Source organism: Necator americanus, chromosome I, assembly GCF_031761385.1.
Source record: "Necator americanus strain Aroian chromosome I, whole genome shotgun sequence".
In the NCBI taxonomy this organism is placed as follows: Eukaryota; Metazoa; Nematoda; class Chromadorea; order Rhabditida; family Ancylostomatidae; genus Necator; species Necator americanus.
In genome coordinates, this window is record NC_087371.1 from 23,435,887 (window position 1) to 23,447,814 (window position 11,928).

An 11,928-nucleotide genomic window follows, 5' to 3' on the forward strand; every position below is an offset into this window, starting at 1 on the left:
ATTTAAACGCCCCATTAAACCTGTGATTTCTCATATATTACCCGTAATAACACTCCTAAGAACACAACGAACACATAAAAGAACCTCGAACACGTTGAGAGGACGTTCCGGCAAATGCAATGCCTGAAACGTAGGCGAAAACGGGAAACCGGGTGGAGTTGCGAGATTTTCTTTGCGCGCTAAATTAGTACGTGAAAGAGATAATATTAGGTTGGGCCAATGGTAATAAGTAGCGAAAAGATTGTATAAAAAGTCGTAGCCTACTCCATAATCCTTGTTACTATCCTCGGTTTGATTGAAAGTCGTGTACGTCCACTTCAACTGTAAGCTTCGGCTAGATTCTAAAAATTGGGACATTGTCCTTTTCCTTAAGAAACCTTAATATTTTAGACCACTATTTTGAAGAATGGAACCAGAATGGAGCCAACGCAACAGTGACGATCGGAGTGAAGATCGATCGAACGATCGAATTGATTTTTGGTGAGCTGTCTAAACCCTAAATCCTCTTCTTCAGACCGAATCTCTCCACAACTAAATAAATGAACGCCAAGCTTGTTTTTTCGACTACTGCAGTAGCGACACCACTGAATGCTCACCTTGGATTGGAGAAGCCTAGGGACTGCTGACTGATCGATCATGGAAGTAAGTGATTCGAATGTCTTATTCGTATGAGACGAGCCATCCGAATACGGTGAGAGTTGTCGTGTTATCGGGAGACATTTGCCCTTGTAGTGTTTTGCCCATTTTACGATTTTTGAGGCAACGTTTTAGATTCGTGCGCCAAGATTTGAACCCTGACTTCAAGATTGGCTGCGTCGTGTTTTTGTGTTCTATATGCGCCTTTGCAGAACTTAGAGGTATAGCTATGAAGCAGAGATTGGCTCATACCTTACCTGTTTCTTCTATAACCAAACTTGAGTCACCTGTTGTGAAATACTGTCCTTTGTTCTACTCTCTTTACATTGACGATTGCTCTGTCATGTGCCCCACCCAAGCGCTGATAGAAAAAAGACTTTGAGATGTTGAACAGACACAGTTCGAACGCATAAAACTTCCTAGGGAGAAGCCAGAGAGCAATCGACTTCCTTTTTTCAACGTTCAGGTTGACATCTAGAAGGTACCAAACGAAGTGGTATTGCAAACATAGCAACAAAAACATATTGGTTCACTTCCTCTTTGCTCATCTATTTCAAATGACGAAAGTTGGGATGAAGAACTTGTTCTGCACGGCAAAAACCGTTTTTATTGGACCTGAGAAGGATTAATCGTTAACTCTGGCTTGAGAAATTAATTCTAATGGTTATGAAATTCGAACGTCTGAAACAAAGCGATCCCAAAGTATACGAACACTACAGTTGGAAACCCCCACCAAGGATGAGATGTCTGCTTTCCTTACATCTCCGATGAAATGAGCACTGCAATTACGCAGTGTCTGAGGGAGCAAACTTAAATACCTTTGTTTCGACTATGGGAACATCTCCGAACAATTTGAAGCGTCAGCCAGTTCGTAATCGCTTGTACAATGCCATGTGCACAACACCAAACTATATTGGTTCTACCACAGGTAAACCAGTAGTCTGCCTCAGATCTGGTGCGATCTACCTGCTTTCTTGCACTAGCTGTGGCGACGAATATGTTGGTGAAACGGCACAAACGCTTTAAGCTCGCACCGAAGAGCACTTGAATTGAAAGAATAGGCTACGAAAAAGGACACCATTAGGTGCCCACAAAACACCAAAATACGACGGAGCCTATTTTGAAATCAGGATATAAATCATAGTGCATGAATTTAAAAGGTTTGCTCGAAAATCGTTGGAGGCACCTTAGATGCAAGCCAAAAATCCTAAAATGGGTAAAACACTACATGGCAAATGTCTCTCGATAACACGACAACTCGCCCGTATCTTGGATGGTTCGTCTCATCCGAATGAGACGTTCGAATCGCTCCCGTGATGGATCGGTCAGCGGTCCCTGGTAGTCTTCTCCAACTCAGGGTGAGCATTCAGTGTAGTCGCTACCTTAGTGATCAAAAAAGCAGCTTTGGTGTTCGTTTGCTTAATTGTAGGGAGATTTTGTCGGTTAGTTTGTGAATTGAATTGGACTTCAGGCTCAGAAGCGGATCCGTTAGCCAGCAGAATCAATTAACAGCCTCGGGTGCAGCTCATAAAAAAAATAACGACACGACACGACATATTACTATCCCAACGTTCTTTGAAAGTCCAGTGTTTCGAATGACATGATCTCGTCAAGAAAATAAACCTGAAAATCCTTAAGAATTCTCAATACAGCCTTCCTTCCTCAGCTTGCGAGTCCGAATGTATCAAGAAAGAGACAAAATCCATCGTGACTAAAAGTTAATTTGGAGGGATACAGTATGCTAATGATGCGACTCTAGTCTGCTCAGCAGCACTACTACTTTTGTTACCGGTAGTATTCACACACATGTCTTTTCCCCATTCTTTTGCAGTATTTCTTAACACCTGTGCCAGCATACAAATATAGTGTGAATGAAAAATTCTTTTATTTTTCCTTCAAAATTCATTCAAGTATTCTCTAGTAAGTGACTAGATTCTATATTGTAAGGTCTACCGGAAAGTTCGGCCCGTTTTTGGAATGAAGCTAAGTACAAATATTTTCTTACTGTCAATTAACCATATTGAACTATATAATTGCTATTATTATTAATGACCTGTTGCCAGTGTGAGGGCTGTTCGTATATCCCATTTTGAAAAATTTTTCATCTTTTGATGCGAAAACTGGAACCATTGATTATTTGACATCTTGGTTTTTAATTTTTTTTTTGTCGTTTAAAAAATTCTGTAAAGAAAAAACATGTAAGTGATGGTCGGAGAGTGCTATGTCCGGAGAATAAGGTGGATGTGACAGCCCAGTTCTGCAATTTTTTGACGAGTCCCCAAAGCTGCATGTGCCCTGGCATTACCATGAAGCAATATCACGTCCTTCTTATTGAATATCGCCGATCTCTTTCCTTGGACTGCTCTCTTTAAATTATCCAGTTGCTGACTGTATTTCTCCGAAATGAGCTTTCCGTTTGGTTTTGAAAGCTCATTTTTGAAAGCTTTTTTGAAAGAAAGAAAGAAAAATTGTCCCCTCCTCCATGTAGAAAAAAAAGACAATTGGGAAAAAAAAAAAAAAATGTTAAAAAAAAAAAAAAAAAAAAAAATTTTTTTTTTTTTTCCCCCCCCCCCTAAAAAAAAAAAAAAAATTTTTAAAAAAAAAATTAAAAAAAAAAAAAAAAAGAAAAAAAAAAGGAGAAAAAAGGAAAAAAAAAAAAAAAAAAAAAAAAAAAAAAAAAAAAAAAAAAAAAAAAAAAAAAAAATAAAAAAAAAAGGAAAAAAATTTTGGGGAAAAAAAAAAAAAAAAAAAAGGGGAGAAAAAAAAAAAAAAAATTTATCCCAACAAAAAAAAAAAAAAAAAAAAAAAAAAAAGGGGGAAAGAGTTGTGGAAATACCTAAAATCTCAAAAAAACTAGTTTGAAACAGAATGTACGACCGCTTCTCTCACTCCAGACTGTGTAATATGCTAGCAAGGGGATCATGGTTTCTGTGTATTCAGAGCCAATTTCGTGCAAAACATGTGGGGACCAATACATTGGCGAAACAGGGATTTGCATTAAAGAACATCTAAGGGGGATGAAACAATCGAAGGAGCAACTCCCCTGGTTCCCGGACAATTAATTTTTGTAGCTGTCAGAATGCTATCGTACCCAAATTATAGCACGCAGAACTTTAGAAGCGTTTTGATAAATGAAGCAAAAATGAATAGAAAGGAAGAGTTTGTGACCAACATGCTAGCTCTGTATCAAGACCTTTGGGTTTTGATCTACGGGTCATATGCGGGTCGATCCTTGTTAAAATCAGCGGATCGATAGCACCACGCGGATATCCGCTAACATCACGTGCAACCGCTACTAGTTGTTTTTTTTTTTGTAATAGAAATGGATGAATTTGAGGCATTTGAGAGGATATATTGCAAATGTTCTTACTTTCCAGGCTCTGACGAAGGCGACAACGCCGAAACGTTAGCCGTAATAAATTTGTTAACAATCTTGGCTGTTGCTTAAATTCGACTATCAACAAGCTTCAATATATTTCTACATGCTTCCGTAGCATTTCTTCCTTGTTGAAATTCGTGTAGAATACAGTAGAATAATGAACTCCATCAGTAGTCATGGGTACACTATCGCCTCACATTTAAGACTAACGTGAATCAACTGTTTTATTTAGTTTGCTACGTCAGTAAGTATGCATTAGGCGATAAAGATAGACAGCCGAACATTCTTTAAAAAAGCACGTGCTTACGTGTCGAAAGTTGCTGTACGTTGTTGTAGCAGGAGCGACAGAACTTTCCGGTATACCTAATATATACAACGGTTGTCGTGCCTTACCGTACTTTCTTGTTCTCTTTCCTTCTCCCCCTTTTTGAAATTATTAGGCATGGTTTCATGTAGCTACGCTTGTGGTTGGTTTTGAAGTTTCCTTTCCTTCTACTGACATCCCTGGAAATTCAAATGTTTGTGAAAAAAACGGCTTTGGCCCTTTTGAGAGGGCATTACGCGATACTGCATACGCTGACTGGTTTGAATTCCATTACAAGCTCAAGAGTGCAATCGAATCGAAAGTGCAATGGCATGCAACACGACCTGTCGGTGGTGTCCAGTGACCTCTGGATCTTCGGCAGATAGCCATTAACAAGAACAGAGCCTCCGTAAGACTTTATAGCTCTTAATCCTCCGTAAGACTTCATAGCACTTAATCCCTTCTCTAAAAAAATATAAGAAAACTCGCTCTTCAATGCCATTGGTCCAACCTTATAGGTGGTTTCAGCGTCCCCACATCCAAACAGTTTTTCCTACTCCAAATGTAGACTATCCAGCGAAAAGCTTAATGTTCAAGGAAAGAACCATTAGTTAAAAAATGTGTTGCGTTCGGTCGTTTTCAAAGGAATTGCCAAGGAATTTGAAATTTGAAACTCGCATGTGCTATCTCCTGACTCAGCAAGTGCTTAAATTTCGAATAGGTTTCATTTGATCGTCTCTCCACGCCATAAAATCTCTTATCACTTCTCTCTGAACCAATGAGTTACGGAAGAAAACATCAAAGTGACATCCAGCGCCAGTATCTGTAGAACAAGAAGGAATTCAACGGAGGGGATGTGCATCAAAGAGGAGCTGTACAGCAAGGCAAAAGGCAGATGTGAAGCCGTAGTGGAGGCGCCGCGACCGTACGGTGCCGCGCAGTCATTTGTGCTTCATCACCAGTGTTCTTAGGACCATTGTTAGGCTTCCACATAATTCACATTGCTCCTATTACGAAAATAAAACAGTCTGCGATTGAATAATTTTTCAAAGCATTGAATGTTGTATATATGGGAGATAAAGGATAAGCTGTCCGGCGCTAATCTTTCCGCTTTGCATGCGCCACCACGTGCACTTCAATTTTGAATGGTTTACGAACGCGTGTCTGGCCAGTACAATGACTTTGTGAGGGCCATCCGATCTGCCAAGACAGTGTTTTTATCCTCCCAGACAAGTCTAGTGCCAATGTATCGACTCCGCAGACTTGGTCGGCACGAACGCGATTTCGAACCATCGATCAGTCGTACAGACACTACGGAACGCCTGCCCTACACCCGCCGGTGCAGTTATGGATATTAATAGATGAATATTTTTGCATGAGAATGACTATCGTAAGCGGAGGATCAGCGAACGGCATTCTCATTACGACATACCGAAAGTGAGGGAGCATTTGCTCTTTCAAATATGTTGGTGCAAGAGAACGTAAAATAATGGCGATTATTTTGGAAAGAGAGACTGAAATCAAGTAACTTTCTTTTTCTTTTTAACTTTAAACTTGAATTAGATCGATTTGTGGCTGGTTTTGTCACCATTTTTGACATTTGGCAGTTGACATTGTCATATATAGCCAAATACAAGTTTCTGGAAGAAATTTCTTGCATAAAAAATCGGAACCTTTAAAGTTTTAGAACTCTCAGTGGAGTGTTGACATAAGAAAACTCTAGAAGAAAAACCAGAAAAGAGTTGTGTATCTAACTAAGACCTTGAATTTTATCCCAAATCTTTTTTCGATAGGAACTCCTATGGTGGCTCGGATCTGTGAACTTCACTGCAGAAAGCAGATCCCAGATACTTTTGGAGAGTTGCGTTCGATTACTCCTTCAAATTTTCCGTGTGTCGAGGACCATTGGGGAATACTATAGCGTGCTTAAAGGTACTTCACGCTCCTGTTAAGCGCTCCCGTTAATGCAAGTTCCAGAGTTTGGAATAATTTTAGTTGCAACATGAAAATTAAGTAATTGAATTTGCTTATGTATTTTTAAAGAAAACAACCACATGCAGTATAATTCAGGAAGATCTGAAGTGAAAGATCTGCTTCCGATTCTGACCAGATGGAAGAATAAGTCTTACTAAACTTCACAATTTCAGAGTTAAGTTTTTTAGATTTCTTACTCTTTGTCAAGTGATTCTTATGCGACAATCTAGAAAATTCACGTTTATTCACGCAGAGGCGGCATTCATTTTCCAAATAACAACTCAATTTTCTTACGACGTTTTTGTCAGTGAAAACGGATGGAATTTCACTGTTACAAAGTAGACTCCTATTTTTATGGAAAAATGAAGAAGTTATGATACTTAAATGAGTTTCGAAAAACACTCAAGTTTACCATTCTCATCGAACTATTTGCCTTCAAGGGTTTCATGGTCATAAATTATTAAAAAAAATCATGAAAATTTCGCTTTCCTCCCATTCCATTCCATTTCCATTCAGCGGATGGTTAGAAAGCTTCAGCAGACGATATATGTTAACTGTATTGGGTACGGCAAATACTGCACTATTGTTGCAAATGTAAATGTTAAGTATACGGCTCTGACCGAATGTGGATACCCTAAAAGGAACCTGGAATGTGTGTGGGTTTGTTTGCGTCTCTGTCTGTATGTGTGTCAATTCTGTCTGTCTGTCTGTCTGTCAAGCAGAGGAAGCGTTGCGTTCAACCGGTTGAACATATATGAAGTCGCTTAAATGAATGACAGTCCATTTTACTTCACACATTACTCACATCGGAGATTCCAGCGATAATCCTGTTTTCAGAGTTGGTTATTACTCAAAAGCTCTTAGTCAGCATGTTGGTATCCTAGCAATGGTGGTCAACCTTTGATTTTAATGTCAATATGACTTTGTGGCTGCACAAAATCCGCTCGGAACATATCATGCGTCATCTAATTGGCTTGTAGCAGCTTCTACACGAATATCGACGATAAGGAAGGATTTGGGAGCTCGATCCTGTCAACAGGTCCGCTTACTGAAAAACAACGTACTCAGCTTTCATGCCGCGAGTCTATTTGATGTAATTATTGAGCGGGTTTTCTGAGGGCACAATGAAATCCTCATAGTTAGCACAGCAATCAGCATTAAACCTGAAAGAAATAATTAATTCTGATAGTAGGTTTTTGACATCTTTCCGCAAAATAGGAAAAAAGGTGTCAAAAATCTTTTCTCAGCAATGCCAGCTGAAATACCTGGAGAAGAAAGCTGGTTAAAAAATGTCACTTACGATGCGGAAAAATCACTTTTGAACTAACTTTCCCTCCAGATTATTCTGCTTCTGCTGCAAAATCAATTTCAAAGTTTGATTGGAGAAACAGAATGTGGATTACGAAGACTCGGTTTTGCTCTGCCAGAGTTAATAAAAGCGCCATCGGCTTCTTTAATGCCTGGAAGGTCAAGGAAAAACGGGATCTATCCTCCTAAACACCCCAAAATTTACCATTCAACGAGCTATTCCGGAAAACAATGCGTAACCTAAAGACATTGGCCCATGTGTGGTGATGATGCGCTGTGTCTAATAGTAACAAAGGAGCAGAACTAACAGATTGATTTCCAAATGAAAGCATTGATCAGAAATAATTGACCGGTTGATCTTGCTCCAAGACAATACAACTATCTAATAAGATCCGTATGGTCGGATTTTTTCCAAGCCATTTCATGATAAGATTTTACGACGTGGGTACGAGATTACGGCACAGTTGACGAATTTTGGCACTTTGGCATCGATCGATGTTAGATGCGGATCGATCAGCTAATGATCGCTGTTAAGACGTTTTTTGAGGTTTTCGCAGGAATTTATCAAAGAAAACACATCACTGTTTGTGTTTAGTAACGGCCCTTTCCTTCTTCTTCACTCTAGTTCGTGACTCTAGTAGCGGTCGTGAAAAGTCATGAAATCTGAATTTGTAGCGAATTTCTAGGCAGTTTCTAGAAGTTTCTAGAAATTCGCTTCTTCCTTCGAAGGATAAACCCTAGATTTGGAATCAAACTTGTTGGGATTTTTCATTTGTGAAGAATGATGTAATGCTTATGGGAACGAAAAGATGTCCATGGCTTTTAGTGTTCCGGAAAGGGACACAGCTTTTTTACATTTTTTCTTTTTACATTTTACACGAATCTTAGATGGTACGGATTTCAGGTGGAGTATTCGTATACGGTATAGTAGATTATGGAAAGGAGGTGATTCCGTCCATTTCTTCCTAATTGCCGTAAAAAATGGCCCGGAAGATGCGGCGCGTGCACGATGCTGGCGCGCTCCAATCGAACTCGTTGTAGAAAGTAGCGCGCCGGAACGCTCGAAGCCGTATCTCCCGGGCCGTTTTTTACGGCAGTTAGGAAGAAATGGACGGAATCACCCTTCTCTCTATAATCTACGATCCCGTATACGAATACTCCACCTGAAATCCGTACCACCTCAGATTCGTGAGGTGATGTCTTTAACTAGGAACGGACTAGCTCGACAGTGGGCGAATGGGTGTGGGATCGTTAAAGGCAGCATACCAGGAATCCGACGTGGTGAGTTAATCCGCGGGAAAAGCCAGAGATGGGGTTGTAGATTTCGGAATCCGTTGAGATTCCGCTCACCTCTTCCCAATCGCAGTCGAAAAAAAAACGGCTTGTGGGATGCCTTTTTGACCACGATTACAGTTGCCCCCCCCCCTTCAAGCACTCTTTCTGCACGCGCCGCATCCAAGTGCGAGCAGTCAAAGGTCACTGATGTTTTCTTACCAGCCTATAAAAGTGAAACCAATGAGTAGGCTGCTCAGAGGACGAGGAACGTGTTTATGGAAACATGTTCCAACGTACTTCGTAGGAGCTAGAGCGTTTTCAATTGCTGTTTTTTTTCATGACAATTAGGAAAAGATGAGTGGAACCACCATGGATCCACAATCCACAACTCCATCTTTTCCTCACCACGTCAGATTCGAAGTATGTTGCCTTTAAGCGGGTAAGCTCATCAAATTTTCTATCCATGAACGGCTAACCACCACTAGGAGATTGAAGATCAAGGAATGGGCCTCAATCGCATATGTTATGCGTAGACTTTTGTATGTGTTGTATGTCTTGATTAACACTAATAAAGGAAACATGCATTATGGCCAATCTCTGTCGCTATTAAATTTATTTCATTCAGTATTTATGCGTCATTATGCAGATTCCTTCCCCAACCTTCCACACAGAAGCCAAAGCTGGACATCTTCTTTAGTACGGAGAGAACTAAACAGTTGGACAGTCATCGCCACTGCAGCTGCTTCAAATGTTACTTGTCGTTAAATGAATGCATAAATACCCGACGTGTTCATTTATACTACCTCTTTGAAAACCACACTTTCATCGCTTTCTTGTGTTTATTTAATTCGCTCCGTTAAATCTTCAATGGCTATTTTAGTTTATTTCCCATCTCATTCCAATATTCTTGCTTCCTCTCCCATGATGTTGATCGTATTATACTTGTACGTGTGTTTATATGTATATTAATTTTACAAAAAAAGTTTAATTACTCAAGTTTGAGGTTGGTGATGGTCATTGCCGAAAGCGGAACTGTTGTTGCGATTTTAGTCGTACCGTGGCAACGATAGTTTGAAGGCCAACGACTGGCGACTAATTCGACGAGCTTCTAGCAACGAATCACTGCGTGTGCTATGCAGGTACATAATTAGCTCCTACTTATGGAATCTGCATTTCTGCACAGTTTAATCCTTGGTATTTGATCAGCAGAAATTCAGCGAACACTTCTTCTGTTTAAGCCTTATTCCACAGACTTCCTTGAAAACAAAATAAATAGTGCGCAGCACAGAAATGATGTCCTGGAATGAATAGTATGATTTCTTCACGAAACCTGTTTCTCTCAACAAAAAGCCGACTTGCGCGACGGAGCGGGAAGAACTGCCGAGAACACCACGTTGTAGTCGGGTGAAAACGACATGAAGCAGTTGCGTAAGCGGCTGTGCTCGCAGCGCTGCGGTACAGGTAGTAGTTAGGATCGAGGAAGGCACCTTGCTAGCACCACTCCTCGCCACAGTTTGCAGTGGTCCCAGCTCGATTCCAACCGCTTTCTCCACGGTGCAGTTGCGTAACCGCTTCGCATCGAGCGCAGCCGGTTACGCAACTGCACTGGACTTCATGTCGTTTTTACCCTACTTTACACTTTTTATTTATGTGGTAAATTCTGTATCTTACTTTAGTTTTGTTGTAGTCAGCAAACAAAATAGATTTCGAAGAACATTTTTCGCTGAAAGAAATTGGGTGTTGCGCAGTCCGTTAGAGGTTCCTCTACTTGCACGATCGGAGGTTCGAATCCGGCCTATTGCTCACCAAGCCTTTCGTCCCTCTGGGGTCGATAAATTGGTACCAGCCTTGTCTGGGAGGATAAAAGCACCGACTTGACACACTGACTAGACCCCGCAAGTCATTGTACAGGCAATAGTTACGCGTCCATAAAATCTTAAACTATTCTGAATTGAATTGAAAGTGGTGTTGCATCCCAAGCGGATTGAGTAAGGCCAGACACTCCATTCTTCATCTTTTTTTTTCTAAAATTTAGTCTTTATTACTCATTTTGGATCCGAATACATATATTCTGCGTAGGAATAATAGTAAATATTTCTGCTGCAAATCCTACCTCACGCCTCAAAGCGGCGCAGCGGTGGCCCAGGCCGTCGGGCAGCTATGGTGACGAGACTTCGTCTCGGCAGGTTCAACCATGCCACAAAGGTGTCCGGCTAGTAGCTCGGTCCTTGGGCCAAGGCTACAGGCTAGCTAAGTGAGGGGGTAGCACGACGATTCCGGTGCCAGGCTGATAGCTTGCTTGTGCGACAAGCCGACCGAGGACAACACCCCCGTCGCGTCATACTGCTAAAGTCTACTATGTGTTCTTCAGAAGCTAGGGCGTACCCCAGAAGCGACGCACATTGCCCTCGCCCGGGCAATGTGGCAAATATGCGAAGGCTACCGGCTAGAGGACGGAGCCGGCCAAAGAAGTTAGTCCGCCATCGCCAGCAACAGCCAGTGCGCTTGGCAACACTTAACGATAGTCTCAGAAAACGCCGTGTTGACATATGTTGTGTACAAGAGACTCGCTGGAAGGGCTCCAAATCAAGGGAATTAGGCGATGGCTAAAAGCTCATCTACCACGGCACATCAAATCGCAATGGCGTTGGTATCATATTGAATGAGTCCTTTAGAAATAGCGTCACAGCGGTGGAGCGACTATCGGATCTCTTGATGGCTGTAAAAGTAGATACAGGAGAAGTGGAATTGCGAGTCGTATCTGCTTATGCGCCACAGATGGGCTGTAGTGAAGAAGAGAAGGCGTGCTTTTGGGAAGATCTGGAGCAATACGTCCAATCCCTGGAAGGCGAAGAAGTACTTCTAATTGGAGGAGACTTCAACGGACATGTCGGTTCTCTTAAAGACGGATTCGACAGTTGTCATGGCGGATACGGTTTTGGAGCTCGCAACGACGACGGGTTGTGAATCCTGGAGTATGCTGTTGCAAGTGACTTGATCATTGCTAACACGCAGTATCGGAAAAGAAAATCGCATTTGATCGCGTACACCA

At 41.3% G+C, this 11,928-nt stretch overlaps 2 protein-coding genes across 2 annotated transcripts; both read left to right on the forward strand.

Annotated features, from left to right (window-relative positions):
* Positions 1–1,467: 1,467 nt before the first annotated feature.
* RB195_006612 (uncharacterized protein) lies at positions 1,468–11,843 on the forward strand (the record flags this gene model as incomplete). The annotated part of the gene is made up of 3 exons (XM_064179796.1): positions 1,468–1,564; positions 11,248–11,347; positions 11,552–11,843. 3 exons carry the CDS (start codon positions 1,468–1,470, stop codon positions 11,841–11,843), a joined length of 489 nt encoding a protein of 162 aa, XP_064036725.1.
* Positions 11,592–11,843, forward strand: RB195_006613 (uncharacterized protein; the record flags this gene model as incomplete). The annotated part of the gene is made up of 1 exon (XM_064179797.1): positions 11,592–11,843. The coding sequence occupies one exon, from the start codon at positions 11,592–11,594 to the stop codon at positions 11,841–11,843; it is 252 nt and encodes an 83-aa protein (XP_064036726.1).
* Positions 11,844–11,928: the final 85 nt, after the last annotated feature.